Source organism: Gopherus evgoodei, chromosome 16, assembly GCF_007399415.2.
Source record: "Gopherus evgoodei ecotype Sinaloan lineage chromosome 16, rGopEvg1_v1.p, whole genome shotgun sequence".
In the NCBI taxonomy this organism is placed as follows: Eukaryota; Metazoa; Chordata; order Testudines; family Testudinidae; genus Gopherus; species Gopherus evgoodei.
Window position 1 is genome coordinate 17183357 of NC_044337.1, and position 24637 is coordinate 17207993.

Sequence of the window (24637 nt, forward strand, 5' to 3'; positions counted from 1 at the left end):
ACGTGGAAGCTGTGCTGCTGCTGGGGACAGAGGCTCTCCATTGTCAGCAAGAGCAGAGCAGCTGTCAGGGGCCAGGCCAGGTCCCTGGGGCGGTGGTGAGGGGCCCCACCGCAGAACGGGTGTGAGGAGCTGTCACTGACTCTTCTGGGGGTGTGTGTGTGTGGGGGGGTGTCCCCTTCTGTTGTGGCTCAGGTGCAAAGAGAGGGCTGCCCCAGCCCCTGCGGAAGGGGCACACAATGAGCTCCCAAGAGGATCAGTTCCAACAAGCAGCCCCTGCCCCAGCTGCCTCTTCGGCGGACGATGGCATGACTTGGTGGTACAAGTGGCTGTGCAGGATCGCCGGTGTCATCGGGGGCGTGTGTAAGTAGCCCTAAGGTCCTGCTTGCCGGATGCCCCTGGAATAACCTCCAGGGATGGGCCGTCCTGGGTCAGCGATGCTGCTCTGTGCCCGCCTGCCAGTGACTGGCGATGAAAGAGTGCTTAGGTCCTAGCAGCAATTATCTGTCTGTCTAATCACAGCCAGACAAAGATCCAGAAGCACATTGTCTAGGTGCGGGAATCAGAGTGATTTTAACTGGAGCCTGCGTTGTGTGTGCTTTGATTGTTTAACCCGACTGGGCCTCATTGGGAAGCACTTTGGTTCTTGGGGCAGGAACGTCATTCTACATATAAATTATTACTCTTTTGCCAAATTGTGACGTTTCCTCTGTAGGTGGAATGCTCCTGGGAGGCAACGGAAGCAGGCCGGGTGTGAGGTCCCGATCCTGCAATGTGTAGCAGGCAGAGGGATGGCACTTGGACTTTAATGGGGCTCAGCACGGGCAAAGCAATCCGCGTGCTGTTTGCAGGCTTGGGGGTTGGTTCATTGTTGTTACTGACCATTTGATGCTTCTGTGTTTCCACTTTTTCTTTTCCTTGCTGATCTCCTGGTTGCACAGTGATTTTGTGTGTATGTGTTTGCTTCTGTTATTACTAACCCCTGAATAGAAACCCCAAAAGGATAATATTGAGCCTTTTAAAAATAAATAAATAAATAAGGGATTTTATCTTTGAAACAAACAAAAGGGAGATGGCACAAAGCAAGAGAGCTGTGCTGGCTTGTTAATTACTTGCGCCTGAAATTAACAATCTCCCTTGGAAAGAGTCAAGGCAGTTCCACCAGGGACCATTGGGTCATACTGGGTTGTGCTGCTCCATGGTTTGACAAGAGGAATAGATCTTAAAGCCAGAAGGGACTGTTTACAATCACCGCGTCTGGCCTCCTGCATAGCACAGGCCGGAGAATGCCACCGGGTGCCTGTTCCTGCACCAAGCCCATCACTTCTGGGGACCTGAGGGCATGTCTCTTAGAAAGACGTTCACTTTTGATTTGTTCAGTGTGTGCTGTAACGTTGCACCATTCCCTTCCTCTGTCTCCACCTCCTCGGTTGGCTCTTGTTCCGGAGTTGGAGTGGGCGGCAAGTTTGCTACAGTTCCTTTTGTTTGCCTGGGTAGAATGTGTTTGTTAACCTGAGGGTGTGCCGGGCTGGGGCTTCAGAACACGCTGCACAGCTGTTGGCAGCTGCATTTCTGGTGTGGCGAAAGGATGTAACAGAGTTGCTCCTCCTGGGTGAAATTCACCTCAATGCACAGTGCTTCTTGCAAGGCCCTCTGTACCTTGCATACAGTCAGGAAATTTGCTGAAGAGTCTCCCCAGGGCTGGGAGGGAGGAATCTACTTCACAGGTGGTGAGTGCTACCAGCGCTACCTGGAGGCTTCCACTCCAGCCTCAGTCATTTCAGTGCAGCATACAGTCCTTGGCGAGCTGGGGTTTTAGCAAAGGATGGTTGGGGGCCCCAGAAATGCTCTGGGCTGAGGGTGCAGAGCTGAAGGGGACAGCTGTTATATGCCACGGACAGCATTGCCAACTCCAAGCCTTAAAAAATCACCAGTGTGCTTTAAAAGTCATGAGATTGGGGAAAATAAGACATTTGGGTTCTTTTTCTTTGGCTTCTGAGCATTTAGGGCACACTCAGGTCATGTTTCCAACTTTTCTCTGCAACCAGGAGCGCTCAAAATGTACTCGGTTTAAAAACATGAAAGCCGAGAGTCTCACCTATTCACATGATTCCAGGTGCTGGGGCTGTCCGACAAACATCAGATTTGGCAAGAGTTGCGGTCAGCCTCTTGTGATCAGTTACAGTATTGCAAACAAACCAGGAAGGCCGGAAAATCAATGTATACACCTGATAGTTTCTTCTCCTTGTGATTTTGCCGGTGTAACAGCGCTGACTCACCAGTGTAGCACCTCCTGCTGGTCCGTCTGGGAATTAGCTCACTTTAGCTCTCAGAGCGCCCCCTGCTGGCCAGTATCTCACCTGCCTCAGGCCCCCATGCTCCTGGACCCCAGTGCTCTTTACCTTGGGATTCTGCCCACAGCAGTACCCCCCGCCCCGGGTCTCCCCTCCCAGGGGAATCCTCAACCCTCTATACCCACCTTGCCTCAGTGGCTACTGCCAGTCATCATCCAGCCCCCTTTTTCTGGGGCAAACTGCAGTCTGTAATAGCCACTCATCACTGGCAAGGGGGTAGGACCAGCTGCCTCTGCCTGTCCCCGTGCTGCACCTCTTCAGCCCGGTACCTCTTGAGACCGTAGACAAGGTCTCAGCCTGGGGAGTTGCCAGGCTAGTGCTCCCCAGCTCCCCTTGTCCTTCCCCAGCACTGCTCTGCTTGAGGTACCCTCTGATCCCAGGCAGCTAGGCTCTTCTCACCAGAGGCGCCAACTTTCCTTGGCACCGGTGGGTGCTCGCCCCCAGCCCTGCCCCCATTGGACCCCTCCCCAAATCCCCGCCCCTCCTCTTCCCCGAGCGCGCCGCCTTCCTCCTCCTCCTCCTCCCTTCCACTGCTTGCCAGTGAAACAGTTGTTTCGCAGCACAAGTGCTGGGAGGGAGGGGGGAGAAGCAGGACTCAGCGGCGCACTCAGAGGAGGAGGCGGAGGTGAGCTGGGGGGCAGGGCAGGGAGCTGCTGGTGGATGCAGAGCACCCACCAATTGAGCACCCACAGCGTTGGTGCCTATGCTTCTCACTGCAGGGCTGGAGTGAGACTCTGACCCAGCGCCTCCCTTAGCCCTTCTTATCAGGGCCTATGGCCTGATTAGGTGTGGCCTCAGCTATGGCCACTTCCCCATTCAGCGTACATTAACCCTTGGTTTCCAGGAGCAGGGTAACTGCCCCGCTACAGCCAAGCAGGGAAAAAAGATGCTGAGCAACTCTTGGGCAAGTGGAGGCAAAAGTTAATGGCAGGTAACAGAAGGGACAATTCTCTGAATCCCACATACTAACAACGATGTCTTTTCAAAGAACTTCATATCAGGGAAGCAAAATAACAGGAGGCAGATTCCCAGAGTGCAAGGAGACAACACAATTTGCTACAGGACTCTGGAATGTATCTCTAGCCTTTGTGGGTCACTAAGAAATGGAACCAATTTATTCATATTTTAGCTGATTGTATCCAGACTGCTAAAGAGAGAGAGAGTTTATTCATAAAATGCCAGATTCATTCAAATACAAAAGGAGTTTGTCTTGTAATGGTTTCAAATGCTAGCATATGGTGATGCAGCCCCAGTGGAGCTGTGACTGCTGATACCTGAACTTGGCCCAAAATGTATTAGAGACAGAACTATATAGTGGTTGGAGCAGGTGACTGGGGCTCAAGAAAGATGTGGACAAATTGGAGAAAGTCCAGAGAAGAGCAACAAAAATGATTAAAGGTCTAGAAAACATGACCTAGGAGGGAAAATTGAAAAAAATGGGTTTGTTTAGTCTGGAGAAGAGAAGACTGAGAGGGGACATGATAACAGTTTTCAAGTACAGAAACAGTTGTTACAAGGAGGAGGGGAAAAATTGTTCTCCTTAACTTCTGAGGATAGGACAAGAAGCAACAGGCTTACATTGCAGCAAGGGAGGTTTAGTTCGGACATTAGGAAAAACTTCTTAACTGTCAGGGTGGTTACGCACTAGAATAAATTGCCTAGGGAGGTTGGGGAATCTCCATCATTGGAGATTTTTAAGAGTAAGTTAGACAAACACCTGCCAGGGATGGTCTAGATAATGCTTAGTCCTGCCATGAGTGCAAGCCCCTTCCAGTCCTATGATTCTATGAATTATAGAGGAGTGAATTCTTTTGCTGAGAGTTCATTTTAGCTCCATGTTTGCTGTGTTCTCCTTTGTAATTCAGCAAATTACTTAATTGACTAAGCACCAGACCTGTCCTTCTTCCACACCACAAATCCCAGCAGATGTTTTCATAATTGAAAAGCTCCCATGGCCTTGAACTGGAAAAGAAATCTCGACTGACAGTTGTTTGTTCCCTTTTGGCTACTAAGGAAGGCGTCGATAAGAGTGAGAGAATGGTTTGGTCACTACTGTTGGTACACTGAGGGTCAAAACAATCTCTTGCTTAGCTGAGAGTCGTACAGAGGCATTCTGCACTCAGGTTTGTTTTGTGTGTGGGTCCTCATAACAAGAACTCTCAAATCATAATTGTTTTTTTTAAATGTATTCCAAGAAGTTATTAACCCTGGTGTGTAGGCCAAATTTGTGCTTGGATTATAGCATTCTGCCCTCGAAGTTCTCTCTATGGTTTCAGCTGAATGTGTGATCTTTCTAAATTTTCTACACTATTGTGTAGTGTTGTTGTGAGTGGTGAATATCAGCTGCTGTGTTCCACCCCAGAGGAGGTTGTGTTTCTGTGGTGGGTGAAGTGATCCCTGTATATAACTGGTCTGTCGGTCTGAAAGTGCTTTCGGATGACAGCTGCTGTGTGACTCTTAAGTGGTTCCTACTCATGATAATCATGCGCTTTCTTATGGGCAGCGTGAGTGCCCAAAGCCCTGGGTTTAACTGTTTGCTCACCTCCCCTGCTAACAAGCTGATGCTTTTATCTGCTAAGATATATCAAGGACAAGCAGTAGAGCTTTCTAAGCCCTGTCTTTGTGCCAGCAGCTGGTCCTACTAGCCCTGCCTGGAGCTCTGGTTCCAGTGGGAGCGCACGCAGGCCTCACCAGCGGATAGTGTAGGAAGAATTGAATAAGGAATCTCCTGAACCCTGCAGGCTGGTTCCATTTCCTGTTAGTGCATGTATCCTTAGGGGGTAGGGCACTGGACTGAGCCTCAGAAGACCTGGGTGCTGGACCTGGCTCTGCCACTGGTTTGTTGGGTGACCTTGGGGAAGTCACTCTGCCACTTTGTGCCTCAGTTTCCCCATCTGTGAAATGGGGCTAATGATACCTCTGTTGTAAAGCAGCCCTAGCTAAGAGTTATTATTATTTCTCCTTTGTCTTTTCTTCTTTCCGGCTGACCTCTTGCACTGAGTCTTCATTATCTTTGGAATGCGTTAGTCTCCTTGAAATACCTCTGGTGAACCTTTTTAGAAAATTGTACTGTTTAGTGTTTCCCAAAAGGTGGACTCCAGTGGCCGAGCACAGGAAGTTCTGAGTTCTCACTGTGATACTGACTCACTGGATGAGTTTGGGCAAGTCACTTTACCACCCTGTGCCTCAGTTTCCCCATATGTGGAAGGTGCTAATTATACTGGGTTTTGAGGGTTCATTAATGATTGCTTTAAAAACTCCCCCACGTTGCTTTCTGTTTTCTAAGATGAGGTACAATCACACAAGACACACCATAGTCAGGGCAATGACCCATGTAGACTCTCATCTATGGAAATCCTTAACCCTGAGTAGGTCGCAGAGACACCAGCCATTTGCATTGCATGGGTTAAAAAACCCAGCAGCCTCTATACTAACCTTTAGAGACCCTATTTTAGCTGGAGTTTTGTTTAGTGTTGTTATTTCTTATTGAGCCAGCCGCTGGCTCCGTCATACACGCAGGCCATGCAGCCCCTCCTCCACACCTGAGCTCTGGTTACCCTGGGCATAAAGGTAGCCTCTTATTGTTAATTGAGGAGACTGGCTGTATCGAATTCAGGTGACATTTTGCAAGTTTAATGAGCTGGTAGGTAAATGCATGCACTCCAGGCTCACAAACTGCTGGCTGGTTCCCTTTCTTGCATTACATACTCAGGGCCTCGTGGGTTATTTTAGGGCTTGCTTTGTCAAACCACTGCTTCCATATCTGCAGAAAGAAGGCCAGTTTCTGCTCTGGGTTCCACCTATGTCTGCCCAGAGTATCTTTGGATAAGTCCCTACGACTCCAGAGGAGTCATTCTGAATTTACAGTGCTGTAGATGAGAGAAGAATTTGGCCCATTTGTCAGTTCTTGTTTCTGCCTTCGGTTTGCTGCAGATTGCAGCTATTTTTTAGTTTCACTGTTTACTAGTGCAAAAGATGCTGCCGTTGGAAGGCCGTGCTGCCGGCAGGTAGCTCGTTGTGTACCTCAGGGCCAGTTACACGTGACTTGAAATTCTTCAGCAAATAAAAACAGAGGCTCCCTTAAAATGATTTAATTTGAAAGCAAACACACTGGGGTTCTGTATAACCCTGAATGCCTGTAGAAACACAAGCCTCCTGAGCCAAGGCATCCCATGCTCTTCTTTTAGCCAAATTGGGAGTAGAACCTATCTCCTAAATCCTAATCATTCTGTCCATTATCTCTCCCCTTCAGTGTAGATTGGGCTATGTAGTTGTTATACATATCATAGTAGTGACTGCAGGTGACAACTGAAATCAGGGCCCTATTATGCTAGGTGCTGTACATACAAGTAATGAGAGCTAATCCCTGACCTGAAGAGTTTAATACAGGCTGAAGAGGGAAAGCACAGGAGCAGAGACTTGCTGAAGGTCACACAGCTTGTCAGTGGCAGAGCCAGGATTCAAACCCAGATCTCCTACCTGCCAAGCCAGTGCCCTGTCCACTAGATCACGCTGCCACCCCTATGTGTGTTGTGGTTTATTTTTCACATGAATTAAAATCAATCTCTTTGCTTTTAAGCCTGTGCACTTGCCGGCCTTTGGAACTGCGTGACCATCAACCCCCTGAACATAGCGGCTGGGGTGTGGATGATGTAAGTATGCATGTTCTTCCCTCTTTGCCCCTGCACTGCTGGTCTCGACTTTGGAATCACCATTTAGCAGCGGCAGGCGATAGAGCTGCGCTTTGTGGGCAAATAACTTGGCGCTTGCATTTTGTAATGGCCACCTACCGCTGCAAGAGATCACTGTCTGTCTCCTGTGTTGTGAGGGTCTCGCCCCCGCTGTGCAAGGCAGCTGGTTTAGCCTACTGTACTGATCTTCCCCAATCTTGCCATCTGCAATTATCAGGAGACTCTGATCCAGAATAAAACGGGGCATTCTGCATGCAAATGCGCGGGGGTCCCTTCATGAAGCCCCACTGGCTGCGGATGTCATATAGGAGTCTACGTCTGCTGCCACAAAGCTCGTGCACAAATCCTGGGGATCACTAAGGATTTACCCAGCAAAGCTTTGGGCCAGATATGGCTTGAAGTAGCTGCCGTGGTGACCTAAACTGCCCAAGTGATACGTGGGGAGCAGGCAGTAAAGCAGTGTAGGGGATGTGCAGCAGGAGATTAACAGGAGAGTGTAAGGTCAAGTGTGTGTGGACTGGGCATTTTCACCCAGTTTGGACCAACCTACACTCTACGTGTAACTTATGCCCCCATTTATGTCGCTGCTGAGGTAGGCTTTCAGGGCAGGATCCTCGGTTGTGCTAGGCTCAGGCTCCATGTAACTGAGAGGAGGCAGCATCTCTCACTTGCCCTGCCTGGCTTGGTTCATCAGGGTCATTCCCCTGTCTCAGGATTGCTGGAGCGCACTACACTGGCTCCATGCCACCCTGGGGGTCCCTGTCTGAAAGGGGGAGTCCCACATGTCCAGTTCAAATGGACTGTTGGCCACTGGAGGGGGGGAGGAGGCAGAATCTGGCCCCATGTAATAAAATCTCTCTGACTGTTAAGAATCGGAGCTGTTTGGATCATCGGCAGAGGTGTGACTGGGACCCCGACCGTGAGAATCGAGTTCCCTCTCCGGAGCCTGCTGATCCGTTAACTCTCTTTTGCTTTGTTTTGAAGGTTAAATGCCTTTATCCTGTTCCTGTGCGAGGCTCCATTCTGCTGCCAGTTTATCGAATTTGCAAACGCCGTGTCTGCGCGGGCGGATAAGCTGCGGCCCTGGCAAAAAGCTGCCTTCTACTGTGGGTGAGGACTGATGGCTGGCTCCAGTTGTGGGCCTGAGAGGGGGCAGGGGGAGGCTGGCAGAGGGGTTGGATGGGTGGTGTAGTGGGCTTTGACCCTGATTTGTGGGTTTGGTGGCCTGTGATATACGGACGAGAGGATCTGGTGGTCCCTTTCGGCCTTGAATGCCAGGGGTTACATCCACACTGCACCTGGAAGCACCCTCCCAGCCCAGACAGACAGACTCATGCTAGCTTCACTTGAACTAACGCGCTAAGAAGAGCAGTGTAGAGATTGCCACCCTGCCTCGGCTCAGACTAGCCACCTGAGATCGGACCCAGGGGGTCAGGCAGGCTTGGACTTGGGTGGCTAGCCAGAGCCATTATCCCTATTGTGCTGGGTGCTGGACAGAACCAGGAAATAGACTATCCCTGCCCTGGAGGATTTGAAATTACACCAGTCTCAGGGAGGTCATAATCAGGCCCTTAAGCTTTTCAGTCTGTGAACCTTTTCGGTCTGTGCCTGAGGAAGGGGCACTGCATAGCCGTGCCAGCCCAGGGATGGGACTGTGCTCTCGATTTCTGCCTTGCTTCCAGGAGCAAATAGTCTGAGCAGCAGCTGATCACTGCCCACCCTGTGCCAGCCCAGCTGCACTGGCTGGCCTGTGGGTGGAGAAGCCAAGGTTCTGCCCAATCCTGTGCGGAGGAAAATGGCCTAAGGCCTAAACTTTGGTCAGGTGAACTGTATGTATGGTCAGGTGAACTGTATGTGTGGCCTGGAGGAAGGAGGAAAGGGGTGTGTGTGTGTGGCGGGGAAGGGGTTAAAGGAGAAGGGTAGACAGAAATTATAAAAGCAGAAGTAACTGTAGAAATTATAGAAGTAGAATTAATCTTTTGTAACAGCTTATGATTAATAACTGCCAGGTGACAGAGCAAGAAACCGCAAAGGGCAAACGTAAGGAAAAACAGAAAGGGCTTGCTTTGCTTTATTCCTTATGTGGATGTAAAACTGTAAGGAAGTATATATCATTTTTGTGGTTTTATTCTATATAGGCTCTCGCATTTTATCTGTCGGGGGGGTTCGGCTGCCTTGGCTGACTCCTCCATCCATGCATGTTTGATTGATCAATAAAGGAGCCTCAGGCTGTCTGATCCAAAATCAGCCATGTGGTCAATTTTCCACAACACCTGTGAGAGCAGGAATCAAGGCAGAATCTGGCCCTTAGCAGAGAGGTCAGCCCAGGGTGTCACAGAGAGCACGTGCATTGCTTCCAGGGGAATGGAAGAGTGCAGCCACTTCCAGCTGGTAGGAACAGGAGCCTGCATTGGGTAGTGGTCTACTCAAATCGCAGAGAAATCACAGTTTTCATGGGTTGTTCATGGCATAAATAGCAAATTTCGTGGAGATGTTACTCAAAAAAGAGTGTTATTTCTTCACAGCGTTTCTCAAACTAGGGCCTGGGCCCAGATGGGGGTCACAAGCCTATGAGGGGGTTGTGGTAATGCCACCCTCATTTTTCCACTGCTCCCTGCGGGTAGTACTACCTTCAGAGCTGGGTGCCGGGCAGCAGCCGTGGCTTGCTGCTCTGCCTTCACAGCTGAGCAGCTGGAGACCAGATTTCACAGTCCATGACATGATTTTCACGGCTGCGGATTTGGTCGACCCCTAATTAAGGGTCTGAGTTTGAATGTTCGTGTGAGCCATAGGCTTAAAGCATGAATAAGAGAATAAATCAGAAAGAAGACTTGTCTGGGTTAAAGGTGTCGTGAACCTGAAAATACCAGCTCTATCTTATGTAAGGCTTGGGAACTAGAGAAAGCATGATTCATTGGAAATCACGTGCAGGGTGTAGCCCTCATCCTGTCTTTGGCGAAGATCCAACAACCGGCAGTACTTCACTTGTTTGCTATAGCGTAGAGAAAGACAGGCTTTCCGAAGTTTGCTTGTCAGACCTTTCTCCTTCCCCCTTTGGAGTTATACCAGGATGGGCAGGAGCCTCCCGGGTCTGGGTCTGATGTAAGTATTTTGGGCAGTGCTAGTAGCTGTATTGCTGTCGGGATATAGAAGACAAGCGTGCACTGACGTTGTGGGTGAAATTAACACCAAGCGGCCTTTGAACTAATAAAGAAACGCTTGTGTGCAAACTGAGTCATGGGAACTCTTAGTAAACCTACTAGGGAAGTAATTTCCAACACAGGCGGAGAGGGGAGCCCCGTGGGGATTGTTTCATGGCTGACACTGTCTCTCTCCCCCAGGATGGCCGTGTTTCCAGTCATACTCAGTCTGACGCTGACCACGTTACTGGGAAATGCTATCGCTTTTGCAACAGGAGTGCTGTACGGCTTGTCAGCGCTTGGCAAAAAGTAAGGGAGCAAGCGCTTTATTTCACATACAGTACCGGGGTGAGGCTGGCCCTGCAACCCTGACTCTCTACAGCAGAGTCATTTGGCTTCAACGGGGCTGCCGGGACGCCAGGCAGTCAGTGTGGCGAGACTGGGCCCTGCGTGGGTGGTATTTAATTATACCTGCAGCAGTCGAGGTTCATGCAAACAGTTTGTGTGGCAGGACTTGGGGGCTAGGAGTGCTTCACGGAGAGCATATTTTAAGAAAGCTAATGTCTTTCTGAGCACACTAGGAGAGCCAGGGTCAGAGCATCCTTGTAACGAGGTGCGTTCACTGCTGGGGTGCCTCCTTGGGGCTGGGGATCAGCTCTCGCTGCATCTGGTGCCATTTTCCATAGGTTGCTTGCACTGTTGCCTCTCTCTCTCTCTGGGACTTGGGTTGCTCTCTCTTCGTGACTCAGCCCTCTGGCCAGATCACGATCTAGTCCTCCCTTTCCCACTGGACAAGCTGTCTGTGTACCATGTCAGGTAGTCTTCCGGTCCAAGCCCAGGCTCAGTGCCTGGTAGGGAACCACCTGCTACTCTGAGTTCCAGCCCAGGGATGCTGTGTCTTGCAACCATGTTCTACTCAAGCTTCAGACCGTTTCTGTTTCCCTGAGCTCCTTCCTCCCTCGCTACTTCTCTGTCTCTGGGCCCACCTCTGGGTTTGCCAGCTTGAGCTTCCTATGCTCCCTGTGGCTCCTGGCCAGTCTCTGGAGTCCAGGGTGGGATTCCAAGACTTACTTTCCCCCTATGACGATGCCTCATCCCTAGACAGCTCCCTTTCTCTGTAGGGAGCGACTGCACAGCTGCTCCCTGCGGCCTCCTCTTGCGCTCAACTTCCTGGCTTTGTACAAGCCCAGCTGGGCTTCATCTTCAGCTAGCCTTTATCCAGCCCTGGCTCTCCTCCAGGTGCAGCCTATAAAGTTAATGGGCCCTTTTTAACCTGCTCAGGCCTCTTGTGGGGTGGAGATCCCCGTTACAGCCATAAACTCACACTGTGGAAGCTTGCAACATACCAATAAAGAATTTTCCCAGCACATGTCAGCAAGTTTTTAAAGGGACCCTTTCGGGTTTGGAATCTTGTGGGTGTGTTTAGAAATCTCCTTGCCTGTAATACTCACCATGCTTTATATGATTAAAGTAGAATTTTGCCCCTCTGATTTTCTTTTATGCTATTAGTTGCTTTCTGCAACCCAAAGGAAATTCCCGTCAGCTTCACTTTAACATTTCTGGTTAGTTTCATTTTCTAGTGCTTGTGTGCTAAGCCGGCATTTGGGCTGCAAATGCTGCTGGAGAGCAAGAAAACACGTTTTTCACTGGCATTAAATGAAAATCATGGCCGAGAGCAGTTCTCAGGGGCCCAGGCTCTGTAAACCTTTGCCTTTTGTTGTTTACAAAACTTCAGTTGTGGAGCTAAATCGCCCTAGCTGAGATGACGGCAAATCCCAGCCCCAAAGCCAGGTCTGTTCAGATGGGGTTAGATTCTGCAACTGATCAGGTCAATAGTAAAACACCCACTGATTCCAGTGGGAGCAGGCTCAGGTGCCTGAGAAGTCAGTAGCGGGTGATTCCTTTCATTCCCAATCCTCCTCACCTGCCTGTCGTACCTTGTTGACTGTTGAGTTTTTCACCGTAGTTATTATTTACTCTTTGGATTCTAGTAGCACCAAGAGGCCCCACTCTGGATCAGGGCTGCCTTGTGCTCGGTGCTGCACACACACACAGAGGACAGCCTTGCCCCTGAATAGCTTAAGTTCTAATGCTGTCCCTTCTCTCTGCAGAGGGGATGCCATTTCCTATGCAAGAATCCAGCAACAGCAGAAGCAAGCGGATGAGGAGAAGCTAACAGGGACTCTGGAGGGGCAGGCACTGTAGAATTCTCTCCTGGGTCACGCTCCTGCGGAACCACGTCCTGCCGGCACTGAGACTTTAAAAACACAGTGGCAATCCATTCTGACACGAATCTGATCACTCTTCTATCAGCTCCTCGGTGAACTTTCCAAACACTGCAGCAACTAGAATTCTAAGGGGCAAGAGATGACACTTTGCTCTCCAAAATAACCTCGAAAGAGCCTCACATGGAGGCGTCTCAGTCTGTGAGTATTGCACATTGCAGCTGGAAGACGCAGGTTTCACTGGGAAGAAACCTCTTGTGTGATTAGCTGCCCTGCCCAGCCCAGGTTATACCCAGAACCAAAGATCTGAAAATCCCTTTTTGCCACCAGGTGTGTGTGACTTAAATCTCAGCTGACTCTCCAAGTGCTGCTTAGCAAAGCTGATAGGATGTGTGCATTCCTCAGCAAGGTCCCTAGTTCACCACGGGGGATCGAGATGTACAGTGGGGTTTTTGCTGGCCATAATTTCACTTGCAGGCTAATCTGGGCATTGGCTGAGAAGAGATGGAAGACGTACCAGGAGCCCTGCGTTCTGGATACCTGGCTTCTGGAAGGTGAATTGGGAACCCTGGGCAAGCTCTTACCATCCCAGCTGAGATGCATTCCCCCATTTCCAAGGTGCACTATGGGGCCAGTTGCTGGTCCTACTGAAGTGATTGGGAGGTTGCCCATTGGCCCTTGCAAAAAGTCTGGCTTTTTGTGCATTACAAGTCTTCAGTGGTGCTCTGTGGTATGGATTTTTAAGGGTGTACTATGCTAATCTAAGGTTTAATGATATACAGTAGTGCTGATGGCTGGATGGATTGTGTTAGGAACTAATTGATCCTTGGTGTTGCTTTATTTTAGGGTTTTAGATTAGGGGCAGTTAGGTCAGGAATTACTGCCATGTAGCAAAACACCTTTGACAGCACAAAAGTAACTTAAGACAATAACAAACCCTCCAGAGACCTGATTGGAAGCCCACAGAAGTTAATGGAAAGACTCCCACAATCTTGGATGGATTTTGGATCAGGTCCTAACATGTGTAGAGCGCAACCTCCACATCCCTCTGCGTGGGCAGGGAGCGCCTGCGTTGCACAGAGGCCTTGAACCAGATCAGCTCCTCAGTTTGTCTCTGTAGGGATTTTTTTTAATTTTCCTGTTACCACTCACCCTTTCACTGGAGGAAAAGGGGAGTAAGAATTTCTTTCCCTCAGCAGAAATGAGGGTAACATTCCTTGAGCTGAGCAGGATTTTGCTAGTCCTGTCCATTTAAACTGTGACATACAGTAACTGGTATGAAGGAAGGTCCCTTGCTCAGGTGCCCAGATCTGATTTGGAATCTTAAACCTCCTTAGGTACTCTTTCTCCTACTGCCTCTCCATGCAGAGTCAGTACCTACGGACGTGGGACATATCCTTTTTTTCTGTCCCACGCCGACATTAGCATTTCGGTGCATGCCAAAAAGCAGGTGGCTTGCAACCCCCCATATTGCTGCTGCGTGGGCAGGTGGCAAGCTTTTCCCTGCCGCGTTGGGATGCCTCAGATCTGGGAAGCGTTCTACGCTGCATCCGCCCGGTAAAATTTGCTTAGGAATCTCTAAGATGAACCAACTCACTTTATACCATGGAATTTGTGTCCTGCTCTAATAATGCTCTTGTGTCCCTGCCGCTGCCCTATCATCATGTGTCGCTGAGAGGATAGTCTGTCAGGTTGTAGTGCACTTGCACAGAGTCAGGTGCATTTGTTGCATCCAGCAGCAAGGACACTGCCAGCCCATTCCAGCTCATATTGTTCTCCCCTAGTTAACTTTTCTGTCCCAAGTTGCTCCTACTTTAAAGAGGCCGTGCTCATGAATGGACCCTCTGACTCGTCCAACTAGACACTACTTCCTGTTTGCAGCTGTTGCCTCCCATAGCACGCTTTGTGACCATTTGATTTCCTTTTAAACTGTGAAAGTAAAGGCCTCATCCTGTCCTGGAGCCACTAGACAAAGTGCAGATAAAAATAACATTAACTCTAACCTGGTGCCTTGGAACTTGAGCCCAGATTCTGCGCTCTGAGTAATCCAGATTAATTCCACTGAGCTCAGCGGATGACTCTGGAGTTACACTGGTTTAGCTGAGAGCAAAATGTGGCTCTTCGCTCGCAGAAGAAAAAGGCGACATAATAGCTTTGTGGGTTTTAACAAGCTATAACTGTACACTACACTTGAGAAGTCTTTCACATCCTACAGGTGTAACCAAATGAATTCAACTGTTTGTTATCACTTCCTGTTTTACTCTGCTGCTGTGCACGGTTAAACTGCTGCCATGTGCTATCCCAGAGGTGGCTACATTTTAAAGCAGGGCTTGAGGATTCTCGGTGGTGCAGTTTTGGGATCTTCCTGGCAGGGGGGAAAAAGGCTCTTTAGTAATTAATATGCATCATACCCGCTTTCTACTTGGGCACACAGGCTCTGATCCCGCTCCTGTTCAGCTCAGTGGTGAAACTCCCATTGACACTGTGGTGTAGGATCAAATTCACATTCACCAGTTTTGTACTGGATGGACGACAGAACTCGCTTCCTCTATATAACATTCTACATAAACAGTGCCCTAATCGCATTCTCTGTCTGATTCTTTTCTGCCAGGTATGGATCATTCTCTAAGTCCAGTTCCCTCCTTTCTCCACACTGACCCCTACACTGTCTTCTGATCATAGGTTTACGCTGAATTTATGGTTTTGTTTTACACTGTTGCTTTTTGTTCTGGTTGAGAAGTGGAAGAATAATTTATTTTGGGGTATTTAAGTATTTCTGCTAGGACTGTTCTCACTAGACATAGAAGGAAACACTATTTAACAGAGGACAGTGTTTTGCCATAGTTCAAGGGAATGTGTCTTTTAATTTCAGGTGTCTCTCTGGGCAAAGAGAGGAGCCCTAGCTACTGTAAGAAAATGCTCTGAACTGTTTCAGCCTTTAGGGTATGGTGCTGTTTATTACACACCCAGGAGAGGGATTTACCAACCAGCTGACCTGTCGCTTTCCAGCCGCAGAGTCAGTGTGTGAAATGATCTTTTTAAGTTGTGTTCACAGTTTGGCTGACACCATGTTAACAACAATCCAGTTCAGATATGGTTGTGGCAAGCACAGATCCTGTAGTCACTGACGTCAATGGCAAAACTTCACTGACCTCAGTGGAAGCAGGGTTGAGCCCTGTCTTGTAGAAAAATCAGGCTGCTGGTTTCATTTTGCTGGAAGGCATTAGTGTGTGTATTGCAGAGCGAGCTGATGGTGCCTTCTAAGGTTATTGGGGCCCAAGCCTCATCTGGTGCAAATTGCTGTCACTCCATTAAAGTCAAAGGAGCTCTGCAGATTTACACCAGCCAAGACTCTAGCCCAGTGGTTCTCAAACTTTTGTCCTGGTGACCCCTTTCACATAACAAGCCTCTGAGTGTGACCCCCCCTTAGAAATGAAAAACACTTTTAAATATATTTAATACTGTTATAAATGCTGGAGGCAAGCTGGGTTTGGGGCAGAGGCTGACAGCTTGTGACCCCCCCATGTAATAACCTCCCAGCCCCCTGAGGGTCCCGACCCCCAGTTTGAGAACCCCTGCTCTAGCCCAGGGTGTATTGGACAGACAGACAGACTCACAGACATGCATACGTCCCTGCAGCTCAGTCTTTAGCAGCTGTTTTGTTCAAAGTCCCCTCTCCCTAGGATCTTAGCACCTCCATCGCTTTACGTGAATTGTCAACCCAGATGCTACTGTGTTTAATAAATGGTCTGATCCCATTTTTGAGCCTCTAGCTCTGTGTTAGAGCCGCATTACTGTACATGGACCTTCCTGCACATGGAGCATTGACTTTCCAGGGTATTTGAGTTACTAGCTAGCATGGCACCTGGATAACTTGCACCACTAATGCTAATGGGCCCTTCATGGCATGGATAACATACAGTGATTCTGTGTTTAAAGGATACCTCAGATAAGACGGGTGGTGGAGCGTGTCATGTGACAGCAGCCCTGTCTGGACAGTGTCCCTGTGCAATACCTTTACTAGATAAAAACAGAAAAGTGTAATGTCCCACTGAGTGAATGGGACAATTGCACCATTGATTTCAATGGGGTTTAGTGAAGTTAGACTAGTATTCAGTAGAAGGATATCGCAGAGTAAAGCATATAGTTGCTGGCATGAATTAGTGGTGATTGCTTTGTTCTGTGAGTAGTTATACACTAGCCTGAATAAAAGGAAATTAAAAGCAAAGCAGATGTGATAGACTAACACGGAGGAAGTAAGCCAGTGAAGTGGCGAGGTCCTTAATTCACCATGCTGTGCCTAGATTCCTGTCAGTATGGGGTTCTCACAAGGCCCCTGCTACAATAACATCTGAGCACTTTTTGACCTTTCAAGTATTTACGAAGATTGCCCAGCTTGCATGGTCTGATCTTGCTTCCATTGGCGTCAATGGCACAACTCCCCCAGACCTCAGTAGGAGGTCTCATGAGATCATCCTGTGCTCTGAGCCCCAGTGTCTGGGGTCAGGCCCCAGTTCAGCAAAGAACTTAGCCATGTGCTTAGGCCCCATGACTTCAATGAGCCTTAAGAACGTGCTCCGAGTTAAGCATCCAGCATGAACTGGGGACATAAGGAAGTTTCTGCAAGGATGGAGTACAGGCCTTTGGCCAGAATTTTCAAGTGGCCACTAAATTTGGGTGTCTCGAGACCCCCAGGACCTGATTTCCAGAGGTGCCAAGCACCCACAGATCCAATTGACTTCAGGACCAGCATGGGGCACCCAAAATTAGTGGGCCCTTTTGGCAACTTGGGCTTTAAAGCCGAAGACCCTCTTCATGCTGCAGATGACTCTGTGATAGTTGTTATCATGACTGTAGACTTCAGCAGGCTGACAACCCTCCTTACTGCTGAATTCTATATTAGACATGCCACATAAAGGACTTTTAGGAGCAGCAGCAGTAAATAGAGTTGTAGTTAGCCTGGCCCTGATCCTAGCATGGATAAGCAATTACTTTTGGGGGTGTAGATAAGACCCTTAAGATTACTATGATGAAAACAGTAGTAAGTAGATCCATTCACAGTGCTGGGTGGTTATTAATAGTACTTGCTGAGCACCGTCACGAGCAGTACAAGCATAGATGAAGTTCCAGTACCTGCCCCAGGGAGTTTACAGTCTCAGTCCAACCCCGACACTAACCCTTCAGACACTGGTGATGTGTAGGCTGCAGGGCCGCACTTCAAGGGGTCTTTACAGACAAGGAATCTCTGTGTTCCATGTGAACTGGGTCATGCTGGAAAGGCCTCTCAGGAGAGAACTGACCAGAGGGAAGGAGGTTGTATAATGTGCAAATTACAGAGAGATGGGAATTCATTGGCTGCAAAGAGCGTGGCATTGCAAACGAACATACGCAGGTACTGGGTGCAAAGGTGCACACCACCACCAGACACAGTGCCGTCTGGTAAGTTCTCGTTCCCAAAGCACATTTGCACGACATAAGCAAAGTTACTAATCTGTCCTCGTCTATTTTATTCATAAAAGGCGACAGCGCTGTATTTGCAAGCTCCATTTCCATCTGGGACAATTTTAAACTGGGCATTAAAGGGAAGACTTGAAGCTTCATTTATACTATGTACCTAAGCCTTGCTGCTTTAGAAGGCGGCGAGCGCTGGTTTTGTAAGACTCATGAATTGATTCTTTGTGTATGCAGTGAATAAAAGACCATTCTACCTCCGGAAAGAGCCACTGTGATTTCTGAGACTTTGGACTTAATAGCAGAATACGGACCAGCATGGGTATGAAGGAAAAGAAGCTACACTCAAAGAATAAAGTTCTCATCATAGAGAACAACCCAACATCCTTCCCAGTTTTATACTCATGCAAAACTCCCTTAGGCCAAACCCTGAGGTTCTTGCTCTGGCCTCACTCACTCTTTACTCAGGCAAATTGCCCACTGGCTTCCATGAGAGTTTCAAAGACTTCAGGATTTGGTCCGAATGCATTTGAGATGGAAGAAGTTTTGGGCAGGATTTCCAAAGGTGCTGAGCATCCGCGACTTAAGTAAGAGCTGCAGGGAACCTTTACAGTGCTGGGTCACACTTAGTCAAACCCTAGCCAGTGCATGGTAGATATGGGCCTGAGCTGCAAAGTTCGGGTCTGGATCTGAAATTTCCTGAAGTCCAGAGGTGTTTGGATCTGGAGTTCTGGTTTTGACCCATCTCTACCTTCTACTCATCTGTCCCATGCAATTTGAAATGTCTCCTCTGAAGGGAATTCCATCATTGCCTTTAGGGACTATTCTCCAGTCCAATTCAGGAGGTCTCAGTATTAGGAAACCTTTCCTGATATCCAGCCCAAATGTACCCTGTCTTAATTTCATGCCACCGCTCCCAGTTCCAGTGCACTGAGGTGTACTAGTAATGGAAGGGAGCAGGCAAGTTAGTGAATCATCTGCTGGTACAGTGTTCGTGTGGCTGGATAAATGGTTGGACAGTCAGTCCAAAACCAGGGTCTTTGCTGTTCCGGAAACTCCAGGCTCCTTTGGTACGGGCTGCTGTTCAAAACCTGTACAAGCTACTTGCATGGTTGTTTTGACCCAGGGATAGTGTGGGCATTGGCTGGTGCTATGGTGAGACTGTCAGCCTGCAAGAGACTAGGGTAGCCCTGTGGTGATGTTGCTGAGGATGGTGGTGACAAGGTGCTGCTAACCATGTGTAGTGGAAATCTCAAAGATGGGAGAGTCAGCACATCTCCAAGAGAGGCTTCCCCTGCCTCCTTCAGTGGCTGAACATGGGAAGAAAACCAGCTCTCAAACCCTCTTTGTTAGAACAATCCCTGGCGGGAGAAGGACCTGTCTGTAGCTACAGCAAAAGTATTGTCTGCACCTAATGTGTCTCCCTATAGTGGGGCAGGTGCACTAGCGCTGAGCGTTTGTTTCTGTTCTTTCTTTGTTCTGTTCTAAGGATCCTTTCTGTGTGGACTGAATGTGGTCTCACTCCTGTTTATTAGGCATCTGGTGTAATGTGCAGTTTTAGCAATAAAATGTGGCAGCTTTTTATATGAAAAACTCTCTCCCTCTTGCTGCCTTTTTTGAAATCACTGTTCATGTAAGATTCCAAGTGATGCTGCACAAAAGAACAGACATTTCCCAGGTGCGTATCTGGGAACTGTGCATTGGGAGGGGTCATTAGGACAGGCACAGTTTCCCTCAGTGCAGGGCACTGCCCTGGAGCGTCAGATCCTTTCCTTAAAAATCAACGTGATGTCTCTTGCCCCATGATCATGGGAGTCAAAACCACTTAATTGTTGCAACTGCACAAAGCGCCTTTGCCAACCCACCCTGGGCAGTGGCCAGCAATGTAAGCTCTTGATTTAACCCCTGCTTCCCCTGGGCTGCTTTGCTCTTACAGGCTGTGTTAAGAAACGGCTGGTTTTCTCCGGTCCACAGACTGTTTGTTTGACTTTAAGGAGCCCTCTTTACCTCCAGTACTGTGCTGGAGCTGGTATTGCTATCTAGGTTAAAATTAGCCGCACAGATAGAAATTCCAGGTCGTTAACATTCTGTCCAGAGACCAGTGGTTCCTTAGAATAGTGTTGAGTGACTCATGAAAAGAAGGTGAAATTCCAGTGTGTGATTCTCAAGGACAATGGTTCCATCCAAAACTAGACAGTCACCAACGAGCCTGCATGCACGGTGTATGTAGGCCTGGTCGGTACAGAGAAAATGCCAGGTTCTGCCTCTAGCAGCACAAAATTTTTCTTGTCCCCTTGCATGTCAGATTTTGTTTTGAAAGCTCAGCTGAAGGGTGGTGCTCCTAAAGATTCTCATATATGGTTCCTCATAAGGGATCTCCGCCCAGTCCTGAAGTAGGATTCGATTTGCTCCAGGGATCGGCCTTTGGTCTCTGGGACGCAGCAACCCGTGAAGAGGAGGTTCCCTGCGCAGATGACCGCAAAGAACAGGAACGGGACTTCAAGCCCGAAGTCTTGCTGGAAAGTAGGACAAAGTGCCCATGTGACTCGGGACCCGAGAGCCATTGAAAGAGGGGATTGCAAAATACTGGGGAAAATGAAGGGAAGTGGTAAGTCGACGCCTTCCCTCTGTGTTCTCAGACTTCATACACAGAGAGGAACACAATGCACAACAAACCTGTGGAACTCATTGCCGGGGGATGTTGTGTAGGGCAAAAGTATAATTGGGTTAAAAAACGAATGAGAGAAGTTCATGGAGGATAGGTCCATCAGTGGCTATTAGCCAGGATGGTCTGGAATGCACCCCATGCTCCGGGTGTCTCTAAACCTCTGCCTGCCACAAGCTGGGACTGGATGACAGGGGATGGATCACTCAAAATTGCCCTGTTCTGTTGACTCCCCTGAAGCATTTGGCCCTGGCCACTGTTGGAAGACAGGATACAGGGCAAGATGGACTATTTTGTCTGTTCCAGTGTGGCCATTCTTATAGACCTAAGGATGGCCTTGGGGTTAAGGCATGAGCATGGGGATATGAGGGCAGGAGACAGGAAGTCAGTTCACAACTTGGCCACTAAATTGGTGTATGGGCCTGCATAGGTCACCTAATCTCTCTGCATCTGAGTTTCCCCCTCTAACGTGGAGACAGTGAGGATTATTTCATTAATGTGATTAACGTGTCTTGGATGGAAGGGGCTAATGGGGGGCAGTGTGGTCCAGTGGATAAATCACCGGTCAGGGAGTCAAAACAGCTGAGTTGTAGTCCCAGCTCTGAAGTGTGACCCTCAGCTCCCCCTCACTGCTTCTCTATCTGTAAAATGGAGACAGTGACACTGACATTCCTTTGCAAGACATTTGGAGACCTCCTGGTGGAAAGCCATACGTGGGCCAACTAAGTGTGTCTGCATGAAGTTTTGGAGGAAGCTCGTAATGCCAACCCCAAGTATGATATTTCGGGGCCTGAATCAAGAGATTGGCATAAAAATCATGAGATTTAAAAAAATAAAAATTTCTATTTTCCTTCTGGTTTCTGGGCCTCAGAGTTGCACTCAGGTCATGGTTTCAAGCTTTGCACTGCTATCATGAGGGCTAGAAATATACTTTAAAAAAAAAAAGAGAAAGCTGAGATTCTCAGGTCATCACCTGACTCCAGGAGCTGAGGCTTTAAGCAAAACACCAAACATCGCAAGAGTTGAGATAAAATGGTGTGAGTTGCCAAAGCTGCCAACGCCTGGATAAAATAGATCTCATCTTTGTGCTGCAGCTCTCAGCTCTCCCCACTGTGCTGCCTCCCAAGAACAGAGTCCCTTATCTGCGTCCCTGACAGATTGGCTGTCTCTGCCATATTTCTCCCAAGCAGTGGCAGCCTTGGAGGGCCTAGCACCAGTTAGAAAAATGATGATAAATAAATTAAGGGCCAAGCCCCGAAGGCCTCCCTCAGGCCGACCTCCACTCGCCGCCACTAGCTGTACCTACCACTACCAGCAGGAAGAATCTGGTCAGCGCAAAGGCCGTGAGCCAGCTCACGAGGACACAGAGGCCTGATGCCACCCCACGGGCCTTCAGAGGGAGGATCTCTGACATCAGCAACCAGGTGATGGGGCCCCAGCCCATGGCATAACCTGGTGGGAGAAAAGGGAGAGATCAGGGGAAAAGCAGAGGACCATAGGGGGTAGGGAGTTGAAAAGTTCCTTGCCAATCCCTGACCCATGACTGCTCCTAGTTCTGTTTCAACCGGCCACTCTACCAAGACTAGCGGGTCTTCAAAGTGAGGGATCCATCTTCACACCCAGCCCTTGCTGATCACTGCCCCTAAGCGGTGGTGATATTCATGTGACAAAAACATTCAGCCTGTGCCTCTGGTCCTCTCCTCTGCCTATACCACTGGTTCCAACACCCCAGACCTCTGAGGGTCTCTACATGAACACTGTTTTTCCAGAGAAATATTTCCTTCCTGCCCCAGTCCCTGCCCCAGCGTGGAATCTCCCCAGCTCATATCACACCGGCTCAGGATGGTTAGTCCCAGATGGGGGACACCTCTGCAGCTGGAATATGGATTGTAGCTTCAATCCATACCCATTATAAAGAGCATGGTAGCCACCAGGGGGATGAGGGTGATGTAGCCGGAGGGTTTTGCAGTAAGGCTTTCTGGGCTCACTAGCGTCCCGTTAACGATGGTCGTGGTAGAGTTGTGAGAAGGCAGCGACGTGTAGTGGATGTAGAGCCCCAGGATCAGGTTTGAGGCAAGCATGATCCCAGCTGTTAACAGAGAACAAGAATAGAGAAACAAAAAGGTGAAATGAAGAGCTTAGGCCCAATTTTCCTCTCAGCCCTCCCAGTGAAGCTCCAGTGTGTTCCATGGAGTTACTCCTCCTGGTTTACACAGGCCTGAGACCGGGAGTCAGACCCGTTGGTGAGCTGTGTTGTCCCCCTCACTCCGCTCTAGCGTGCAAAGGAAATAAGCCACTGGAGCACCACATGGCCACACCATTGCATGGGAGAGAACACTATGGCATTTGGGGCTAGACATACCCGATATGAAGAGAAGAATTTTCCTCCCAGCTTTGTCCATAGAGAAAGCGGCGATGAGCACAGACACCAAGCGAACTCCCCCTACGATAGCTGCATCGTACTCCGGCTTCTACAGTAAAAACAAACAAACAAAAAACTAGGAAAGTGAGAAGCAAGATCTGAGGCAGTACAGGTTCCTGCTTGCATCACCTTCAGTCGTAGCCATGAAACCTGGCTCCTGTTATTTCTGTGAAAGCCACAGAAGAATGGTTCCTTAGTTAGACCTAATAAACCAGGCTGCCAGCTGCATGGAGTAACGTTCGACTGGTGTGTGTGTGTGTGTGTGCTTGCATCCCACCTCTGCCCCCCAATGGCTGGAACATCAGATCTGCTGGAATATGGGGCTATCACTCACATCCTCCTAGGAATTTTGCCATTAGCTCCAATGCTAAAAGCCTGGGACTTTGACACCGAAGGTCCCAAGTTTTGTCCCCCATGTTCTGTGAGTGAATTTCCACTGGCTATCATGGAGTCCACTGTCCATGGCCATGGCTTTGGGACAGCAGGGGGCCAGACATGGCCAGAGACAATGCCCCCTGAGAAGCCTGGCGTCTTCCTGGCTGCAGTGGACAGAGAGGAGGCTCCGCGTGGTATTTGATTTGCTATACAGGGATAATAGGTTCTTTGCCTTTAACTCAAGAAAGGTTTGCTCTTCCCCGTCCCAGTGCATGCTGGAAGCAAAGAGGCAGGGCTGCCTGGGGCGGGGAGGGAGGGGGCAACAGGGGCAATTTGCCCCAGGCCCTGGGCCCCACAGGGGCCCCTGCAAGAATATAGTATTCTATAGAATTGCAACTTTTTTCATGGAAGGGCCCCCCAAAATTGCTTTGCCCCAGGCCCCCTCAATCCTCTGGGCAGCCCTGCAAAGCGGAGAGAGGCAGAAGGCTTGGCAGGAGGGTTGAAGAGGGCCTCCGTGCTGGGCAGGGCAGTGTGGATCAGAGAGCCACGTCCTGTCAAACCCAGCATTGGACAGAGCAGCAAGGGGGAATCTCAGCTTCACCCTGCCCATGAGTTGGGTTTGATGCAGGCACCCAGCAATTGCCACGGATGTTTTCCTGGGCTAAATGCACCTGACTGGAACTGGGACATCAGCACTAATGCCATTAAACTGTTCCACAGCAGACTAAGGCAGCTGAATGGGGAAGCCGTCCTGCCCCCAGGGTAGGGCACAGCATGGGGGAACATTGGCCAATACCCCAATACAAATACTTTGTGTTTACTAGAACCCATGTGCCTCTCACACCCCCCTCCATGCCTGTGCCATTGGGGGTGACCTGTGTAGCTTCTACAGGCTCAGAATGAGTAGGGGAGTAGGTCTGGGCCTACATTTTGCAAGGTGACTAGTGATTTTGAGCATCTCATTTTATTGGTGCCCTACCTGAGACTCTTTAGAGGGGCCTGGTTTTCCGGGACTGGGTGCTCAGCACCTTCTGTACAACCAGCCCCCTTTAAGCTGTCTCAGCTTGGGCCCCCAAAATCACTAGTCACTTGAATATTTAGCCCACGGAGCAAAGAGACATAGGATTTGGTTGGGGATTGGTCCTGCTTTGAGCAGGAGGTTTCACTGGATGACCTTCTGAGGTCCCTTCCAACCCTGATATTCTATGATTCTATGATCTCTGAAGAGGTGGGTTGTTGGCTTCAGTCTCCTGAAGTGGGGCCAGTACCTGAGGTTTTAGCTGAAAGTTAAAACACTCTCCCTGTTCTTACATGATT

At 49.2% G+C, this 24637-nt stretch overlaps 2 protein-coding genes across 9 annotated transcripts in view; one reads left to right on the top strand and one right to left on the bottom strand.

Moving 5' to 3' along the window:
• CACFD1 (calcium channel flower domain containing 1) overlaps window positions 1–24637 on the top strand; it is a 25289-nt gene continuing 652 nt past the window's right edge. Inside the window, exons 1-6 of one of the 7 annotated variants that reach the window (XR_003996739.1) lie at window positions 1–360; window positions 6931–7003; window positions 8027–8152; window positions 10384–10491; window positions 12294–12608; window positions 20273–20352. Coding sequence is in view for 1 of the 7 variants with exons in the window: in XM_030535313.1 (XP_030391173.1) it covers window positions 237–360; window positions 6931–7003; window positions 8027–8152; window positions 10384–10491; window positions 12294–12387 (525 nt within the window). In the remaining 6 variants the exon portion in view is untranslated. Of the gene's footprint in view, window positions 361–6930; window positions 7004–8026; window positions 8153–10383; window positions 10492–12293; window positions 14990–20230; window positions 20353–24637 lie in introns of those variants that run through there. The other 6 variants (XR_003996738.1, XR_003996734.1, XR_003996736.1 and 3 more) reach the window with 6 other exon arrangements.
• Window positions 19668–24637, bottom strand: part of SLC2A6 (solute carrier family 2 member 6) — a 10917-nt gene continuing 5947 nt past the window's right edge. Inside the window, exons 7-10 of one of the 2 annotated variants that reach the window (XM_030535309.1) lie at window positions 22886–22994; window positions 22430–22612; window positions 21830–21975; window positions 19668–20374 (exon numbers count right to left, since the gene is read on the bottom strand). In XM_030535309.1, coding sequence (XP_030391169.1) covers window positions 20210–20374; window positions 21830–21975; window positions 22430–22612; window positions 22886–22994 — 603 coding nt within the window. In that variant the 3' untranslated portion in view covers window positions 19668–20209. Of the gene's footprint in view, window positions 20445–21829; window positions 21976–22429; window positions 22613–22885; window positions 22995–24637 lie in introns of both variants that reach the window. The other variant, XM_030535310.1, reaches the window with a different exon arrangement.